General features: G+C 44.8%; 1 protein-coding gene across 4 annotated transcripts in view; it reads right to left on the reverse strand.

Annotated features, from left to right (window-relative positions):
- znf574 (zinc finger protein 574) overlaps positions 1-17,904 on the reverse strand; it is a 30,813-nt gene extending 12,909 nt beyond the window's left edge. Inside the window, exons 1-6 of one of the 4 annotated variants that reach the window (XM_083661416.1) lie at positions 17,854-17,904; positions 12,002-12,171; positions 3,187-4,504; positions 2,889-3,088; positions 1,508-1,699; positions 938-1,032 (exon numbers count right to left, since the gene is read on the reverse strand). In XM_083661416.1, the coding sequence (XP_083517542.1) occupies positions 938-1,032; positions 1,508-1,699; positions 2,889-3,088; positions 3,187-4,504; positions 12,002-12,169 (1,973 nt within the window). In that variant the 5' untranslated portion in view covers positions 12,170-12,171; positions 17,854-17,904. Of the gene's footprint in view, positions 1-937; positions 1,033-1,507; positions 1,700-2,888; positions 3,089-3,186; positions 4,505-12,001; positions 12,175-17,305; positions 17,339-17,853 lie in introns of those variants that run through there. The other 3 variants (XM_083661418.1, XM_083661415.1, XM_083661417.1) reach the window with 3 other exon arrangements.
- Between the last annotated feature and the right edge of the window lie 3,714 nt (positions 17,905-21,618).

Raw genomic sequence — 21,618 nt, forward strand, 5'->3', positions numbered from 1 at the left:
CCCTGCGTGGCAGCTTGCCACCATCGGTGTGTGAATGGGTGAATGTACCTACTGACTGTAAAGCGCTTTGGATAAAAGCGCTATATAAATGCAGGCCATTTACCATTGTAACACACTATATCCAGGATGCACATTGCACATGCAACATTACTAATCTGATTAATATCACATATTTGGGTGATGTACCCCATCAAATTGCTGTAGCGGGCTGTCTTAAAGCTAGAGCAAAGTTTCCGGTGTCATCTGAATGGAAGAATTACTCAATTTGAATATGAAAAATATAAATGTTGGTATAATAAACTTTGATTACCAGTGCTTTTCATCAAATTAGTAGCTACTAGTGCAGTGCCCGTTCCCCCATGCACCACCCCGTGGCCGCTTCCCCCCCGCACACACACACTGCACTCTGTCAGGTCCCCCTAAGCGCAAGTTTGTTGAAGTCGATCGGACAAACGGTTCTCGAGATACACTAAGGACAGACATACAGACAGTCCTGGAGTAAGTCCAAATTGCATGAAATGCGGCGCCGCACTCCATCGGGGTCCGAGCAGCGCACTCCCCAAGTTTGAAGTCAATCGGACAAATGTTTCTCGAGATAAACTGCTTTTTGTGTTGCCAGTAGGTGGCTGGGGGGGGGGGATCTCAATCCTGTCCTGGATTCTGCTTGCAGTGGTAATTCTAATGTATTTACACCTGTAGACAAGGTTGGAATTATTGTGACAATAAACAGTGTCTGGTCTACGTGGAAGTAGGTCAGTGTTGAATGTAATGTATGTCAACTCCCTCCTACACTCCTACAAGTAGAGCAGGCTCAATGCCTCATGTTACCACAGTGTTCTTACTGTTACCACAATGTTACCACAGTGTTACCACAATGTTCTTACTGTTACCACAGTGTTACCACAGTGTTACCACAGTGTTACCACAGTGTTCTTACTTGTGATGGTCGAGCTGATCCTCCGTGTTGAAGCGTGAGGGGCAGGTAGGACAGGGGAAGAGATGGGCAGCTCCCTCATTGTCCAAAGTACACACCTGCAGCGAGGGACGTGACACACCATGTGACACGAGTTATAGACAAAAATGCAATTCTTTGTAAAAACAAAACAAAAAAAAACACACATTTTAAATTCAAGATTTCATTTCAAAATATGGAATCCACCATTTGAAAAAGGCCTACTAGATAAAATGATTGCTGAACACATAGTAAAACACATCATGGGATCTAATATGGATATATATATATATATATATATATATACCGTATATATATATATATATATACCGTATATATATATATATATATACCGTATATATATATATATATAATATATGGATCTTCTTAATAACAATCTAAAATCTTGCTTGTAGCTGCTTTAAAACGAGCCATTTAGACATCCTTTACACAGGGCAGGCTACATTCAACTGAGACCACTGACGCTTTTAAAGCAAGGAACAGCGGCTAAGGTGGGCTTAGGGATCTCAGGGGGCAACATGGTGAAATTCCCACCCTCATTCCCACCGGTTTGCGTCCGCGCTTGCGTCGAGGCAGCATGGACGTGTGGATGCGCTTGTGTCTCTTCAGGGTGGCCGCCTGGGAGAAGTTCTTGCCGCACACGTCACAGTTGAAGGGCTTGGCGTTGGTGTGGCTCACGGTGTGTCGCAGCAGGCTCTGGGAGTTAGTGAAGCTCTTTGTGCACACCTGCACAACAACAACAAGAATCAGAATTAGTGCGACTGTTTTATGACACAATGCATCAAACGACCCATTTAAGCCATAGAGAGCCCCAGGAACGAGTCCGGAAATCATCGATGCTAACACTCCTGGTTCTTCACTGTTTATGCCTATGGGATTTTTTAATGGGTTTTTGGCGCGATGCTTCTAATAAGGTCTCTGGGCAACGCTGGCTTAATCAAACGCAAATGAGTGTTTAGTAATATCATCTTCAGACATGAGGACCACTTTTATGAGTTTTGAAGCTTTTACGTGCCGTTAAAAGGGCGGATAGCTAGCAAACGGCTAAATGAGACTACACTGTTGAGTCGACGGGGATATATACGTCAATAACGTCATCACTTCAAAGGACGAACACGGAAATTCTCTTTCCCTCACCTGGTTCAGCCCGTTCAGCCCAGGGTAATCAGTGCACACATCAACAACAGTCCAGGTTGAGTGCTGACGTGACGTGGAAGCAGTGTGTAGTTCTGGATTAGCTTAGCTCGAGCTTTTTACTTCTAGGGCTCGCATTTACGCTACAAAACTCATGAAAGTGGTCGTCATGTGTGAAGATTATCCGACTGAACTCTGGTTCACGTTTGATTAATCTTGCGTTGCCCAGAGAGATTATTAGAAGCATCGCGGCAAAAACCCATTCAAAAACCCCATAGACGGAAACAGTGAAGAACCAGGAAGTCCGGGACTTCCACGTTCCGACTACAAAAATACATCATCCCTGGGGCTCTCTATTGATACCTGATGCAGCATTTGTGTGTGTATCCCTTTAAGACCGTCTTAAAGGGATACACACACAAATGCTGCATCAGGTATCAATGGGTTAATGACCTCTTATAAGGGAATGAATAAGGTTATATTCGACTGAAATTGCTCTCGCTATAATATGCCAGCATTTCCATTGTGCAGAGCGCCACCTTGTGGCACACACACTGTAAGAACAACAACGACGATCTGTCAAATATAATGAGACCAGAAGCTTTGTTAAGTCCCATAAATGCTACAAGACCTAAACCACTTCAAAGCATTCCGTGTCACTTGCACGACATGTATAGAATCCCCATCAAAGCAAATGAACCCTCAGACAGTAGATCCCTCAGACAGTAGATCCCTCAGACAGTAGACAGCAGATATTTTTTATCAAATTTCAAATTCCCACCTTGCACGTGAAGAGCTTTTCTCCGGTGTGGCTGTAGACGTGGGCGCGGAGGAAGACGCGGCGCGTGAAGGTCTTCCCACAGTAGGGGCAGACGTGGGGTAGCGGGGTGCGGGCCCAGTCCTGCAACAGCTTAGCAGGTGGAGGGAGGTTGGTGTTGTCCGAGTCTGTTACCAGGCTGCTCTCCAACTCCTCCTTGATGCCTGTTGTCGAAACAAAAAAATCAGTGCAATCAACATCTCAAGTCTATGACAAATTCCTTTTGTCTGTTTTTTCCCCACGGATATTTATTTCCACTCACTTTTGACCCCCGCCATCGTGGAGGGCCTGCCTCTCTTGGCTTGAGGCAAACCTGATTCGCCGGAGGAGGCCGGAGGGGAGAGTTGACGCTTCGAGGTTTGCGGGGTATCCTGAGGGGTAGTAGTAGTAGTGGCTATTTCGACACCGGTTTCAGTTCCGTCCTCCACCACCTCTGTCCCCGGGTTGGGCCGGTGCAGCCGGCGATGGTAAAGGTACTGGGTGGTGTTCATGAAGTCCTGGCGACACTGGGAGCAATGGTGGAGGGCCCCCTGCAGGCCGTGCTTCTCTTTGCGATGTTTGGCCAGGCCTACCTCCTTGTTGAAGCTGTCCCCGCACTGGGTGCACATGAACGACTCGGGCTGTGTGAAGCTGGTGGCGGAGGGAGTGGCATCGTCAGCGCCGTTACTCTGACTACAGACACCCTCCTGCCCCTGCTCGTCCGCGCCATCACCCTGACTACAGACACCCTCCTGCCCCTGCTCGTCCGCGCCATCACCCTGACTACAGACACCCTCCTGCCCCTGCTCGTCAGTGCCATTACTCTGACTACAGACGCCCTCCGGCGTCTCCTCGACGACCGCTTCCAGTTGTTTCTCCTCGCCCTTCTGCCGGTGCTGCTTGCGGTGGTAGAGGAAGAGGGTGGTGTTGAGGAAGCTCTCCCCACATACGGAGCAGCGGTGAAGGGCTTCCTCCAAGCCGTGCTGGCTCCTGCGATGGGCCACCAGCTCGGACACCAGGCCGAAGCTCGAGCCGCAGTCCACACACAGGAGCACGGGTTCTGGCTTCGGCTTCTTGTTGGCCCCTCTCTTCTTGGAGGGAGAAGAATCCTCTGGATTGGAGGTGGAAGGGGCGCACGACTCAGAAACAGGAGACTGGTGGGACTGCTTCTCCTTCCCTGCCTTGGGAATGGTGGTTTGATCCTCCTGAGCATCTACCGGTGCATTCTCCGACAGTCTAGACTCTCCTGGATCTGGAGCAGGTCCTGGATCTGGTTCTGGATCGGGTCCTTCGTCCGGTTCCGGATCGGGTCCTTCGTCTGGTTCCGGATCGGCTACTGGATCCGGTTGCGGATCGGGTCCCGGATCGAGTCTCGACTCGGGTCCAGGCACGGGCCTTCGACATGACCCTTCTTTGCGGTGTTGCTGCCAGAGGTCCAGGGTCTGGAACAGTTCATTGCAGTCGCCGCACTGGTAGAGGATTCTGGGCTGGTCCGATGACACGGAGGCCGCGGTACTGGCTACGGCTTGCCTGGGTGCAGAATTAACGGCTTGGACCTGGTTCTGTGGGGTCACAGTGGCCCTGGATGTAGACGCCGGTTTCTGCCAAAGAAAAGAAAAGAAAAAGAAATGTTGGAAAAACAGGAGAGAACGGAGACTACTTTCAATGATCCGCACGTTTGCTCCCATTCCTTTCTGCATACAAACGAATAGGCCCCTTGTAATACCGAGTAGCGGTTGGCTCTTAATCAAATGCCTGCTGTGTGATTGGTTCAAGTCAATTCAAACTGGAGTGGCTGTTTTTTCCCCCTGGCATATGAGGGATGAGAATTCAGTGTTGGTGGGGCCGTGAGGTCAATAAGAGCAGCGCGTGTTTGGAGCCAAGGTTCCCCTAGAGCCAGAGCTCCAGACAGAGCAGATGAGGCCTGCGCCTGGCCGATAAATAGCATGGGACTCTGTGGGGTTTCACATCCGCTCCCTCCTTCCATTTAAGCTGCGTTCACACCGACCTATTAAAGTTTTTCGCTGGCATCGAGTTTACATACAAAGTCAATGCAAACGAGCGATTGAGCGTATATTCGCCCGGGAGAAAAATCGCTGGGCGTCCGAGCGACAGAGACAGAGCGATAGGGAGAAAATTTGCTCGTCGCCCGAGATGAAATATCCCAACTCGAGCGAAATGACGCTGGCATCAGTCGCTCGCTGTTCAACGCTGATTGGCTGCTGTGTGAGAGTGAGTCAAGGATCACACTGGCTTGGAACAAACCGCTGGTTTATTGTGTGGCAACAAACCGCATTGACAGGCTGACAGCTGACATGAAGTGAAGTCTGTACTACCGGTATAGAGCTCGCGTTAGGAGCACGCTGATAGGCTTAGCTTGTAAACAACTACGGTGGCTCGTAGTGGACAAACATCATGACATTGCGTAACGTTATAGCCCCCACATGTCTGTCAATTCGTGTGCCTGTTGATGAGCGATTTAAACAGAGCGACAGAGCGATTCCAAAGGGTTGAATCAAGCGACAGAGAGAAAAATAAATATCTCGGTGTGAACACAGCTTCAGATGATCATAAAACTGAAGGGAACATCAAGGTCGAGGTTAACACATTCAGTGCCAAGGACGTCTGTGGACGTCCTAAAAAAAAGTAACGAGGAGTGCCAAGGACGTCTGTGGACGTCCTAAAATCATAATTCATATTATTCCATAATTCTGCTGTTTAAGGTCGTACCTAGCCAGTGAGCATGAATCCCTTCAAGGGATCACACAGCGCCACCTTAAACATCGTCACAGGAGCTGCTCCACCCACCTCAGATCCTTTACTTTGTACAGGAGACAGCGGAGAAAGTGGAAACCGATGCATGCTTTCTGCCAGAGCCGTATATATTGCTCTGTCTACAGCGGAGAGTGGGCTCGGCTGCATCCGCGCTCACAACTGAGCTCTTATGCTTCTATCTATCTCCACACGATTTCCTAGAAAGCCAGCATCCGAAGCCGAACGGCCATGCCTTTTCGTTCAGTCGCGTTTGCCCATCAAGGAAATGATGCGCGCTGGGATCTGTCCGGGGCAAAAACGAGAAAACAAACTCTGTGCGTGTGGGAGGAGCCCGCAGCTCAGAGGTGGAGAGGGGAGAGGGGGGAGGGGGGAGGGGGGGGGGGGGGGGGAGAGGGGTGTGTGACACACAGGCTGCACAGAAACCACACCACACGCCACCACATCAGAAAACACCAGCCAGAGTCAGTGAATGTGCTCGAAATTAGAGTGCAAAAGGTATTCATAAAAGGGCCTATATCTTGGAAAGTAAAAAAAAACGACAGAAAACCCTTGAAAGTGCACTTTTTTGAGAGGCTGTAATTTCATAATGGAACTGTCTAGAAACAAAATTTCTTCTTTGGAAGAAGCAGGAGTGTTCAATGTTTCATTAAAGTCCAGCCCCGTTAATATAGCCATAATAGAAAAAATTCTATAGCTGTTTTCAACTGAATGGAAGTGAATCTGGCACAGGCTCCAGACAATTTTACTGAAGCGCTGTGGCACTGAATGTGTTAAAGATGCCCGGCTTCGGAAAACTCTTATTCAGGGAGGCATTTCAATGTGTCTCACATAATAATTGTGAGAACTTTGTGTTTTAGTATTTCTGGTATGCCGTGACTGAAGACCACATGTAGTTGAATCGGGGTCAAGGCAAAGCTGACTAAAAACCTCTTAACCAACCAGGTTTGATGCAACTGCTGATCGACTGAATGGAAATATAAAACTGCAGGCACAGTGCAGTGAGAATCACAAGGTATTGTTTAACATGTTTAATGTAAAGTTACCCAATATTAAAACTGTCAGTAGTCGGGTTTCCATCTAACGGTTTTTATGCGAAATTTCAATTTGTGCATTCAAAAACTGTGTGGAAACGCTGCAAAATTCGCAAAACATCCAAATATCGCAAAAAAAGTTTTCACGCTTGAGGGAGGTGGAAAAGTCGGGTGTATCGATAAAAGGAAAATGTGATACGTGCGGTGGAAAGATTAAGCGATATTCCGTTGTCTCTCCATTCAAAGGCCACAGTTTGCCTTGATCACTGCAAAACATGACATGCCGTGTAGCCTCCACACAATAGGGCTACACAAGGTAAATACTGCCATGGTAAATATGCAGCACAATACCCGCCGTGGTAAACAGAAGACTGGGATATTAATAACTTTAAGGCGACTCACTTCTAGAATTGAATGAAATTGTATTCACTACTATCTGCTCTATATAGCAGCTGATCAGCAGAGGCAGACAGCCTCAAACACGAGGTGATTGACAGCTCTATCATTTCCATAATAGAAGTGGATGAAACGCGGATTATTTCGCATTTTCTTTTGCCGACTTTCTGAAAATTTGATTAAAATTTGCGATACCTTTGGATGGAAACCCAACTAGTGTTGTCGAGATTTGATTCCCTTTGAGCAGCTATGAGACTGGATATTTGCTCCCTAAAGAAAAAGTTCATATGCAATGAATGGCACACTTAAGAGGGACGATAAGACTCTCACACCATCCTACAAACTTTCTCTGCGCTGCCCATTTTGAAGAGGGCGTTTTGAACATGTGCGTTTGGTATGGGGAAGTATACTGGTGGCCCAGTTGGATAAGGCGCACAGACCATAATCTGACCTTCGACCTTTGTCACACGTCAGCCCCTCTCTATCCTAAATCTTCCTGCCTCTCTCTACTGGCAACTATCAAATAAAGGCAAACATTGGCAAAACAATAATCTTGAGCAAAGAACTCCACACCGTCTTATTCACTTGCAATTAGAAAGGATTTATTGGGAATGTTTCGGTATGCAGATCTTCATCAGGGTTATTTTTAGTTGGCCCTTGGTCTTCTCCGATGCACCTGTGGATCCACAGGTCTGCAAAAGTTCTGGGCCAAAAATAATCTTAAATTATAGCTGCTGCGCAGCAATGGGTCGTGGCCGGGCAAGTCTCAAGGCTTTGAGCTGTTATGACATCACAATTGCTCGAGTGACATCAGTGATGGCATCACAATTGCTTGAATGACTGATGACATCACAAATACAACCTAATTGCCCTAGGTAATTAGGGTAATTAAGATGCTCTTTAGGCAGTGCATCAAGCACTGTGGGCTCAATTTTTTACCAATCGAAAATCTGTCTAACGATGCAGATGCTGAAGTTTGGTGTTGTTTGAAGAAAAAATGTGGGAGGAGGGTAGGGTTTAATTCGTTTTACAGTTTTTGCAGTTTTGCGGTCTTTAGACTTCATAATTGGCCATAGGTTGCATTGTACAAAAGTTTCTCCTCATTTGGGCCCACATTTCGGTGAAAGTTGCAAAGCCGTAGCACGTATGCCTGATTTCTTACGAATTTTCAAAGTTTGAAACTTTAGACGGTCGATGTAGTGCCACCGTTGGGACTATTGGCACCAAATTTGCATCAAAGACGTTTGGCATGGGACTGGACCTTTGTGCAAAGTTTAGTTAGTTTTCATGCATGGGAAGTCGAACTTCCCGGGAGAAGAAGAATACAGGCAAATACAATAAGTGGCCCTGCCGCTTCGCTGGCCCGGCCACTAATTAAAGAAAAGGAAAAAAAAGGAGCAGTGTCATCACATTATGGATCAGGAAGCGTGAAATGCCGAGGTAAGTGACACTCATGCTCTTGTAGGCATCTCGCTTAGCTCATTTGTCTAGTTAGGTACAGTAGGTGATGCTAAGCATGCTGACAGGGTTATGGCCCCTCAACCGGCTGAGAAGTAGATGAGCCTAGAAAAAAAGAGGCACTACAGCAGTGCTCACAAATTCAATGATCAAAAACTGAAAAATGACACACCTTTGCCTTAGAAATCCATAGCAAGCCCTTCCTGACTGAATTAAGATGATAGCGCTGGATCACTAATGTTGCCGACGGTGAACTTATCTGGTATAGACCTTATTCGCTAACCCTGGACGGCACCATATTGTTGACATACCGTCCTGCGCGCACACAGCACTGCAGCTGACAACTAGCCTTATTGTCGTTTCTGTTCAATTACAAAATAGCGATGGTAATGACAGCAATAAAAACCCCAGAGTTGTTGTTTGTATGCTGCCGTTAATGCCTGTAATAAATAAACAAAAGAACGAGGTGAACAGACTTTGCTGTGAGGAGCTGTCAGAAAGTTTCACCTGTCTCTCCTAACTATCCACACCTCTCCTGTGCTGCTGACGTATCCTCAGTCTCGCTCCCTTCACGTCTGAGGACGGTAGAGATAGAAACAAACCACGGGGACTTTATTGCTGTCATTACTACAGCCATGCCTAACGCAGGTCACCATCCGAACACAATTGGAACGATACAGGTAACGCTAACGGCGGCTAGCTTCCTATAAACGCTGCTCTTACATAGGCTGTCACTTAAAAGCTGCAGCGCTATGTCGACAATATGGCGGCGGTGGGCGTGCCCGTACGTGAGTGACGTCAATCGAATAAGGTCTATAGTCAAATCCATTACTGTACTTAATTCCTGAATCGTTATTGGAGGGCCTAAACGTGGATATTTTTAGCGTTCTGATAAGGGTTTTTTGCAGATATACAGTGGATACTCAGAAAATGGGGTGGATCTGTTCTGTCAGAGCAGGGTCAGGTGCATTTCTCATGAACCCAATCACTGATTAGGCTCAAAGAGGTGCACCAAGAAACTGCATGTGGACACAAGCACAGCTCTAGTCTCTATATTCATTTGAGGCCCGGGTTTTATATACACAGAAATTATGACCATCAGGCTAATGAATTGGGGATGGTGGTGATAAAGCAGCTGATGGCAGCAAAGCGTGGGCCAGGACACCATAAGGCTCTCTGGGTTTACAGTGTTTCTCCAGCTGATTCCAATATGAGGAGGCCAATGAGTGATCCATCAGGAGAAGGTGTGGCACTGACTGATGCCTCTTCTCAAGCTCCTCTTCCCGCTGGCCACTCCAGATGCAATCTGTCTGTCGTGACCGAAAATTGCCTCTCCATTAGACATAAGGTATATGCTGCAATGTAATAGAGTCCTGTACATCCAACCCCTCAGGAGTGGAGGTCAGGTCATTTTGAGAAAATGAGATGTTCATAACACTGATTCGTATCAAAATGCCAGAGCAAAGCTCATTGAAAAAAGGAAACATGCACGCGCACACATTCTGAAATGTAGAGGCTGAGTTGCAAATTGTAATCTCTGCATAACCTTGTCCTCAGTAAGGATGGAACAGTTAGCCTACCTACAATCAATTCAATTTCAGCACTGCTCAGTTAGCCATTATAACTCTTTTGTATACCAGCGGCTCATTAGTCTGATAAACAACGTGCTAATGTGTTACTTTTCCATTACACTAAAGACACGGCAGTTCCAGGTAGCACTTGAGTGCTTACAAAAATAAATTATGATAATTATATTGGTATTATCACTTAGCCCTTACCAATTTTTCAGGGTTAAAATTAGAGTCTGACATCTAACTTGCTGCACTGATTTGGTGGCAGATATTGTTGGTCTTTAATAGATTTGTCAATGTCTACATGTGTTCCACTGATAATGCCCTAATTAGACCAGTACAAAACAAAATACAGAGAATTCAGCATTCTCTCTCTCTCTAGAGCTAGGACTCTGTTTGTTTGTCTGTCTGTCCCAGTGATGATGTCATCAGTGATGTCATAAATTGTGACATCATCAGTGATGTCAGAGGCATTGTGACATCACACGCGCACACACACACACACACACACACACACACACGCACGCACACACACACACACACATTATTATGAGTAAGGGCTCTGTCTGTCTCTCCCATCCTACTGATGTCATAAATTGTGACATCATCATCAGTGATGTCAGAGGCATTGTGACATCATCAGTGATGTCATAAGATGTTGTGATGTCATCAGTGACACGGTGGCCGAGCTGCAGGACGGGCGAGGCCTCGCAGTGGGCGAGCTTAGGAATCAAGCGCACGTAGTGCGTGAGATGCCTATTAGACCAACGTTTGAGAAGGAACCACTATTCATCACAAATATCACACAGCACTTTACAATTCTAGTACAAAATGTGAACTTGCGAGGGCTTGTTAACATGAATAATGATGTGTAGCAATGATAACACAGAAATAAACATACTGAATGTGCTCTGGTAAAAACATGTTAGTGTATGAATCTAAATATAATGTTGTTAGTGTATGAATCTAAATATAATGTTGTTCGTGTATAAATCTAAATAAAATGTTGTTAGTGTATAAACCTAAATATAATGTTGTTAGTGTATAAACCTAAATATAATGTTGTTAGTGTATAAACCTAAATATAATGTTGTTAGTGTATAAACCTAAATATAATGTTGTTAGTGTATAAACATAAATATAATGTTGTTAGTGTATAAACCTAAATATAATGTTGTTAGTGTATAAACCTAAATATAATGTTGTTAGTGTATAAACATAAATATAATGTTGTTAGTGTATAAACCTAAATATAATGTTGTTAGTGTATGAATCTAAATATAATGTTGTTCGTGTATAAACCTAAATATAATGTTGTTAGTGTATAAACCTAAATGTAATGTTGTTAGTGTATAAACCTAAATATAATGTTGTTAGTGTATAAACCTAAATATAATGTTGTTAGTGTATAAACCTAAATATAATGTTGTTAGTGTATAAACCTAAATATAATGTTGTTAGTGTATAAACCTAAATATAATGTTAGCAGTCAGCCATGCCTTGGAAGCATCCAGTGTGCATTACCAACGACTGAATGTTAAGTGTGCCCCTAGCTTTAGATCAAGGACACTACTACTTTGATGAATAGCAGTGTGTGCAGACTATGACTAAGCATTTCAATGTCATTTTCTGGATCTGATTCTGAAGATCAGATTTTATGAGATCATATTGCTGTGCGCCCACATTTTGGTCTGAAAATGGGCTGTTACGGGTTTTGCTGTGGCTCGACTGCAGCCAGACTACACAGATTTCTGAATACAAAACCTGAGGAGGAGCACTTAATGTGTTTTTAAGATCCAATAGCACAGATCACATGTTTCAGATCAGATGATAAAATGTGAAAGTGTAGAGGATGCCAGTTAGTTACCCGATCCTGTAGCAGCGAGACACTGACGGGGGCGGCTGCAGCGGTGACCAGCGGAGGAGCATCTGTAACCTCAGCGGTGCACGTCAGCTGGTGCTTCAGCACCTCTTCCAGAGTGTCAAACTCCTCGTAGCAGGGGAAGCACATGTAGACCGACGTGGACGTCTCCATGGCTGCTGGGGGGGATTCAAAACAAAAAGCTTTTGTAAGAAAAGTAGCAATGCAAAAACAGCAATTTAGATGATGGGCAACCACGGGTATATGGAGCCTACCTAACAACTAGTCGTGAGCGAGCGAGTGAGCGTGCTCTGGCTTATGGAGTGCAAATAATGATCCAGATATACTACGAGTGATGTTCAATACGGGGAAGCAGGATGATTCTGGGGATTTTGACCATGTGCGCAGACTGCACATGCACAGCGCGTGGTCAAGAGAAGGCGTTTTGGGGGGTGAATCTGGCATTCGTTCAGGAATGGATCACGGTGATGATGTCATCTGTGATGTCATCAGTGCCCAACTTGGGCTGTTGAAAAACGGTGATGTCATCAATGATGATGTCATCAGTGATGTCATCAGTGCCAAACTTGGGCTGTTGAAAGATGTCGTTTCCTCGAATTGCATGAGGTCGCCTGGTTACTGCATGACGCACGTGGTCCTGGGCCAAAGTTGTTCTTGTTCAATCAAGCGACACGTCGCTGAAACGGCACGGTTTGGACTCAGTGGTTAACACTGTTGCCTCACAGCAAGAAGGTCCCAGGTTCGAACCCCGGTCCGTCCCAGGTCCTTTCTGTGTGGAGTTTGCATGTTCTCCCCGTGTTTTTTGTGTGGATTTCCTCCCACCATCAAAGAAAGACATGTATGTTAGGGTTAATACTCCTGTCAGTGCCCCTGACCAAGGTACTGGCAAAAGAACTGGAGTTGGTCCCCGGGCGCTGCACAGTGGCTGCCCACTGCTCCTAGTTCTAGGAAGGTTCCTAGTAGAGGATGGGTCAAATGCAGAGGATGAATTTCCCCCCAAGGGGATAAATAAAGGATAACTTAACTTAACTTAAACATAGAACAGATTAGTTAGGACATCTTCATTTGGAAAACTGATCTGATGCTCGCTCGCTCCCAGCAACACACCCCTAAAGCCCAATTATACTCTATGTTAAAGACGGAGACGGACAGAGCCTTCTGTCCGTACTCTGCGTTCATTTTGTGCGTTTTCTGTCCGTCATCTGAAAGCTTATGGATACGCATGAAACGGGATATTACCAACGTGAACGACGCATGGAAGTAAGTGGGCAGTGACGATAGTAACGTTTGAAATGGACGCATCTATTTACGTATGAAAATGAAGTATAAATGACCCATAACTGCTCACTTTGGCTCTACTATATCACTGACAGCAAATGACTGATATAAAGCTTTGTACCATCAAATTACTTCCTTTGCTTGCTCCATAAGTTCTAACATGACTGATATATTGCAGGACTTGTCGGACTACACATCAATCCAAAATAAAGCATTTTATTTACTGTATTTAGAGAATTTCATTTCAAGTTAAAAGTCTCAGTACATTGAAATGACTATGTCTGAAACGTGGGGTGCTGTGAAAACAGTGCCATAGTTTTTTTGACAATGATTGATATATTTGTGTTCAGGATAACCCTTGACTACACCAACCCAACAGTTAAAATGTGCAGTATCCATGAACCAATCATGCTTACTGTCGTGTGTAGTAGTCAGGCTCGTTCTGAGCCAGGAAAAACTACAAAATGCTTACACAATAGTGCTGCATTCAATTTAAAGTTAGGTTGTGAACATCGCCCTCTCCTGGTGAAAAGAAGCACCTGCATGCATCATCAAGAGAGGACGAGTCAGGCACAAGTGCGCTGGGTAAATCTGGGGTTTGCCAAGATGACTCACCATGGGGGGGCCGAGGCGGGGGCTAGCCTAATTGTTATTTTCACCATGCAGGTGTCTGCTCAGGTGGAGACCTTCTGCCAAGTCTGCTTCTCTGCCACTTCAAGGGCCAAGCTGAAGTTAAGCTCCAGCATCAATGAGATATGTGCTGTAATTGGACCCACTGGAAGAGCAGAGTCTTGCTCTCTGCAGCTTGGCTACAGACCAGACCTCACAGTGTCAGAGTGCTAGCAAATCCCTGCTCAAAAAGGGAAGAAATGAAACAGACTGGGGAAAACTTGGGGGGGAGGGGGGTTCAATAATCTACCCTTTTGCAAGAAATCATTAATGTCACGCACAATACATAATTTGCTCATTTTAATTGACAACTTATAAATGCAAGGGAAAGAAACAGCACAGTATGACATTGTGTGCCCCCCGTGTTAGCACGGTGGTAATGCAGTGTAACGTTACATTACATTTGATTTTTATCAGTAAAGGCCATGCTGTCGTGGCGCACATGGCCGGACAAAGACATCAGGTCAGTGCTCGACTAGCAAGTTAATCTTTATACACCAGACTCATGACCAGTGATGAGGTCTGCCTCTGGTATGAACTAGGGCTGTGAATCTTCACTGGCCTCACGATTCGATTACGATTCAGAGGGCTACGATTCGATTCGATTACGATTATCGATGCATCTTAAATCGATGCATCACTTTTCTCCGCAATACATGATTTATTTTTTCTCACTGTGTGGCTACTTTTAAAATAAAAGAGCATTTGGAATTGCATTGTACTATGATCCATAATTAAAATAAACAACTACATGTACTGTACTTCCATTATATTTTATTTGATTATAAAAATAAATAAATAATAATAATTGATTTTTGACATTTGTGAATCGATGCAGAATCGTGCACGTCCGCATCGCGATGCATCTTATAATCGATTATTTTTGACTCCCCTAGTATGAACCTCTTTTTCCCTACAAACGTTGACTTGAACCAGTTTAACTGTAAGTGCATTCTGTTCTGATTATGGCTTCATATGTGAAGCAAGTGGCACCTGGCATTTTCTGTAAACGTAATTCATGTGCAGCAACACCTAACAGCAGCGTGTGTGATGGGGTGTGTAGTGGTAAATACAGAGGTGGGTAAACTATCCAAGGTACCGTAAGTAGTTTACCCAACTTGTTTCCCCTCATTGATTTATACAGGTGATCTGAAAATAGGTGAGTCAACTATCTGCCTCATTTCAAAGAGGTGGTGGGTAAACTGTTTACTTGCATTTACTCTCCACTACACCCCTGAGCAGAGGCAATGTCTGTCTGATGTGGACTACACAAGGGATAAAGAGGGTGGGACTAGCTCTGGTCCAGGGCTCTTGGGATAGTCCTCTCTGTTACTGACAATAGAATTTGCCATCGATACAGTGTGGGAATGCCCTCAAAATGTTACTTCCGGTAACATTGTGTCAGTACTAGGGGCCGTGGGGGAAAACGGGAGGATTTCCCCCACGCTGACCAGGTGTCTATGACGGGACACCACCTGAATGTATTGAGCTTTCCCCCTGTCTACACTTCCATCTCTAGACCTGACCTACTTTAGCTGGTCACTGAAGTGAAGAGGGTTTTTGAATGACGGAAGCCTTTTCTCCGAGGTGTGTGTATGTGGGGGGTAAAAAGAAAAAAGAACATCCCCACTAAATCCACTACCAACATTTTCCCGGCGAGTCTGCAACACGCTGTATTTCCTCACAACTGCCCCCTACATTGGGAGGAACACATTACAGCTCAATTTGATCAGCAGTAGATTGTTTTCACCAAGAGATTAAGATGACAAGATGGTCATTAAAACAACAATGGCAAATGTGATCTCTTTAGAAGACATTACACAACTCATCTCTTTACCATCAGCATCATCAGTATATAAATGGGAGCTGGGGCTCTGTCTGTCCCACTGATGACATCATCAGTGATGTCATAAATTCACTCACACACTGATGACATCATCAGTAACATCAGTGATGTCATCAGTGATGTCAGTGATGATGTAATCAGTAATGTCATCGGTGATGTCATCAGTGATTATGTCATCAGTCTGAGGCTCACGAGAGAGACTGACGGAGAGGAGAGGGAGAGAGAGGGTGAGAGAGAGAGGGAGGCAGGCATTGTGCATGCACCAATAGGGCAGGCAAGGCCACACAGCAGCTGAGCTGCAGGACGGGCGAGCCTAGGAATGGAGCGCGCGTAGCGTAGCACACGAGATGCCTAGTTTCCATTAAAAACACAACAAAAAAAGAATTTAAGCCCTGGTTGGCAAATGAAAAAAAAATGTTAGCCCTGTTACACACGTGTCTGGCAGAGATGCTCCCCCGGGACCCCGCCCCCTGCACACAAATATGTGCAAATATCTCGGCAATCGCCGGCTGTTGGGCTGACAGTGGTCGGTTGGCAAATTTTAACATATTGCCCAACCCTAGTCCAAGTCCCCAACTCTGGTGTCTGGTTGGTGTCTGGTTGGGGGTTGTTGTGACTGGCGTGTGGGTGGGGGTAATGGAGCGCTTCTTTTCATAAGTTCTGGCCAAGACCCTCTTTAATCCCTTCCTGTTTGTATTTGCTTCAAAGTGCTACATTTTGGCAATTCATCACCCATGCTGGCTGGGGTCCTGGTTGATGTCTGGTTGGGGGTCCTGGCTTATGTCTGTTGGGGGTCTTGGCTTATGTCTGTTGGGGGTCTTGTTGGTTGTTGTCTGGATGTGTCTGGTTGGAGATCCTGGCTGGTGTCTGTCTGGTTGGTGGTTGTTGTGACTCGCGTCTGGGTGCGGGTAATGGGTCCGCTTCTTTTGGTAAGTGCTGGCCAAGATCCTCTTTAATCCGATCTAGTTTGCAATTTGCATTTCTTTTGCTTTGAAATGTGTATGTACATTTGAAGCAAATACATTCGGCTAGATCAATGTTGGAGAAAAGCACACTACATGTCGTAGAACTGGCACGGTTTGCAAGTCTGTGCCTATTATAGCCTTTCTTTATCTTGCTTATATCGTTACATCACATATTATGTGATGTAATGATATAACCAAGAGCCAAGCTTAAAGCAATTGCTACAATTAATCCTCCATGTTGAAGCTGATCTTGTCATACTTATTTATTACGTTACCTTTCAATGCAACACTTTGCTAGCTACTTCTCGCCCTGATAATCACACACTAACACACTAACGTTACATCCTGACTGGTCGGGTCCTGAGTGGATCAATCAACAGTAATGACAGTGAATGTTGCTGTCCAATGTTTTATAAAGAGATCGCATTGACCTTAGCCATTGTTGTTTTAATTACCCTCTTGTCAGTTTGTCTGCTATTAGCTAGTATTATTAGCTACTGCGATTAGCTAGTATCAAGCGTTAGCGCTCACTTGACAGTTTTGCTGCATGTTCAAGGCAGCAGAGGTAATGCAAACGGCTGTTGAATTAGCTCAAGGCAAGCTAACAGTTAGCAGCTAACGCTAGCTAGCTAACACGTTAGTGGTCTTTCTGTTCGGTAGGTTGCTGCTGCTGCTGGCCATCTTCTACCACTTCCCCATCGTGGTAGCTAGCTAGCTTACGAAGCTAAATGTCATAACTCAACATAGCGACTGGTGCAACCATATTTAGCTAGCAACTAAACCCCATCTGCTACTGTACTTGGGCCGATGCTTGGGCCAATGGTGTTTACTTTCTTTAGCAAGGAGAAGAAGAAGACGAAGAAGAAGGAGAAGAAGAAGAAGAAGAAGAAGAACCGACCAAAAGGAGGAGGGCGGGATACGCTTCTTCGGTGGTATAATGGCGGCGACAGACTCAAAGTTAACATTTTGTCCCCCCACCCCCCCTGTTGAAAACCTCCATACAAATATACCAGGCCAATTATGTCATGTAAAAAGTGTCATTCACGTCAATTAAGAACAATCATTTCTACATAACTCACCGGACTCAGACGTTACCTTCTTCTTCTGTTTGTCAGACGTTACCAACCGAGGAAACGAGGACGAGAACTGCTTTTTTTCTGCACGTTAGGAAGGCTTGATCTGATTGGCTGTCAGTCATTTCACAAGCCAATAGTATTCGACGACACATACGGAGTTTGTATTCCAAACGCGCGCTGACATTACGGTCAGAGCCCCACGTCAGAGCAGGCTGTCAGTGTCAAACATGCCTTTCAAAGTCAGGTATCAGAATTCTGATAATGTGCCTTAAGGCACATTATCTCATGCCTTCTGGTTCTGCCCTTCACTAACAGGATTCTGGGCCAAAATATTTGACTGGTACTCTAAAGCCTACAAAATAACCCTACAACCGGAGGCAGAACTCGCCATCTTCGGCTGCTGGGAGTCTTCACTGAACTTCCCTACAGCTGTGCAACAATCTCTGACACTGGGGACAACAGTCGCCAAAAGACTCATTCTGAAGGAATGGAAGTCCTCCTCTTCACCTTCTTTTCAGGTGTGGCTGATGGACATGATCTCTGTTGTACAGATGGAGAAACTCAGGTCCCTGAGAACCAACATGCTTGGGAGGTTCTCAACTATCTGGGACCCGTTTCTGGCCTCCTTCAATGAGGTTGAGAATGAGCAGTAACTGAGGTTAGGGGTGACGGTTGGCTCGCCCAGCTGGTATCTCATGGACCATTTGCGCGGGACCCCATGCACTTTATATATATATATATATACCGGTATATATATATATATATATATATATATATATATATATATATATATATAAGCACATATAACATTATGCGGCTGATAGCGCCATGTTGCAATGTTGATGTATGTTTTGTTTTTTTTCCTTTCCTTTCCTGTGTCTGAGCCTGTTTGTCTTGTTTGTATATTGTTCTCTAAAAATCTAAAATAAAATATATAAAAAATAAAAAAATAAACATGCTTTTCAAAATCAGAGTGTGTGTATGCGTGTATTACCCAGGCTTATGTTATGTGTATGTGATAGCTACGTGCTGCTCCAGGAGTAGCAATAAAATCAGTAAGTTTGTCAGCCTACTTTTTGAGCAATTTCCAACTGTCAAATACTGCCAAGCTTCTTATGTTTGAAATTCCGGCTATACACCAGTTAACCAGGCAAAAATCACTTCTAAACTAGTCCGTTATTGCTCTGTAGGTATACTCTGTCAGTCAAAAACTATCCCCTCTGCAGTCACTCCTTCAAACCACTCCTATTGGTAGTTTTCATAGTAAAATTGGCCAGGAACTAGAGTCAATCAAAATCTGGGACATCATCTCAATATTTGTGGGACTGGGACATGGGAAAAGGCACTGTTCAAAAACCACCAAAAGGCACACAAAACCGCCTAAAACAAATGCAGATCTATGGGAACAAGTTGCTCTGTAAACCCGCCCAAGGCTTATTGGGCGGAAAACCCGCCCATCTGGCAACTCTGTGAGGGGTAGCTGCTGTGAAACATAATGCATGATGATAGAAGAGTATTTTCCCCAGTATAGGCCTACTGTAGGCTACTGGTAATAATAGCTCAGGTCTTGGCATGGTCATCTATTTATTCGCACCAAAATGTTGGTACAGTCCATTATTCAGCTACATGCAAGTTCTTGGAAGATATAAAGAATGTGGTGTTAATGTAACCAATCTTAAAAGTTTGTTTATCTGCATCTGCAGAAAAATAACCAATTTCACATCACTGACTAGGCTACTGTAAATTTAAAATCACTATCAGACAAGCCACTGAAGGCTAAGCGACATGGTCTAATTCAGCTTACCTTTGGGATCAAACCCAAATCATTTCAAATGTCTGATGATACTAGGTATTAAGATGTAATTGAGAATTTTAGGGCTGACATTTTAAGTATTTTTCATTCAATTATAGCAATAACTGACAGATTTCTCAGTACATCCGTCGGCCTCAAGGATCACCCTCAACAGCACTTTGATGATGCACATACTTTATAAAACAGTTATTATTAACAGAATGTACTCTCCTCTGAGTCCGTTGATGTGTCTGGATTCTGCCTGCGTCAAGTATACCATACCAGAGGTCAGCGGGAATATAGACTAGCCCACTCTACTCCTCTCCCAGAATTACACAGTTGCCCCCGTGTGCCCTGTTGGCTGATTGGGAAGATGCGGCTCCTTCAGACCGTTTAACCTGACTCCAAAATGGTATTAAAGAGCGGGCTGGGCACTCAGCCAGAGGGGCCCGGGCCACTCAATCTCCACAGGAACTGCTGGGCACCACGCAGAATAACATTAGTCAACCTTGACACATCATATCAGTGTGATGAGGACATGGCAGGCGTGTTTTTCACTGGAGGATGTGCTTCAGAGGAGAAGAAGCTGCTAGGCTGTCATGGTGCATTGATTGCTCATCAACCTCACACATCCACCCTCTTCTCCTCCTCTCCCGTCTGGTTGTTCTCTCTACATCTCTTTTCAGTCGCTGGCAACATTCTTGATCTATCTCTCTTTCTTCTCAGTCTGTAAATCTCATGTAAATCCAACGTAAATTCATATTTATCATCCACAGAACACTTCACCACTCATGTACATATTGTATATATTTACTGATTTGATTGCACTTGCAACTTTGTGATTGTCTTTAGTTATCTTCCTACTTCTTATCTCTGTATATTGATGTGACCGCTACGCTGCATACAGACACTAAGACAAATTCCTCGTATGTAACTTGCATACTGTGGCAATAAAAGTGATTCTGATTCTGATTCTGATTCTTTCTTGCTCTCTCTCTTCCTGTTTCTGCTGCTGTGCTGCATACAGTGGCAATAGGATCAACAGTATTTATGCCTCTTTGCAAAATCAGGATGATGGTGATGGTGTGATATCTAACACAAAAGGGCAAACTTACATACCAATATGTCTGTTTAATTTTCCTTGGACACCGTCGGCCTGACAGCGTTTATATTTGGGATACCATCAGAGGTCACAAGCAGACGGTGACAGGGCCAGATTTTTTGATTAGGTCAGGTCATTATGGCCAATTAAATGGCTAATTAGTCATAGCACTACCCACAGCAGCCAGCAGGTGACACACAAATACACACACGTGCACGCACGCACACACGCACGCACGCACACACACACACACACACACACACCCACACACAGTGATTGTATGCTCTAACAGGTATCAGCAATTAGTGATAGCACTACCCACAGCAAGCAGCCAGCAGATGACACACACACACACACACACACACAGTGATTGCATGCTCCAACGGGTATCAGAACTATGCTAATAATAATATTGATAGTTTTAGTTGTTTATTCGCACAAATAATATAACAAGAAATAATACAACGTGCAACCATAAACAAGATTGCACAACAAACCAGTAATAAACCAATAAAAAGTGTAATGAAAGGGTGTGAATGTTAATGTGTGCATGTTAATGTGTGGATGACTGAGCTATGTAAATGATTAAACACGATTTCAGACGGAAGCCCGGAAGCCCGTCTTTATTGTCACACGAACACTACAACACATGCATGTGGCCACAACACACACATGCTGAAGGTGGCCGGTGAAATATGTCCTCTGCATTTGACCCATCCAGGCTTGTCCTTTCCTCCAGGGGGCAGGCCAGGAGCAGTGGTCGCTTTTTCTTTCCAGCGCCCGGGGACCAACTTCAGATGTTGTCGTCACTGGTCGGATGACGATCTTCTGCATGTTTTTAGTGGGGGGTTATGTACGGAGGAACCCCCTGGGG

This window comes from Poromitra crassiceps, assembly GCF_964638095.1.
Source record: "Poromitra crassiceps genome assembly, chromosome: 26".
Taxonomy (NCBI): domain Eukaryota; kingdom Metazoa; phylum Chordata; class Actinopteri; order Beryciformes; family Melamphaidae; genus Poromitra; species Poromitra crassiceps.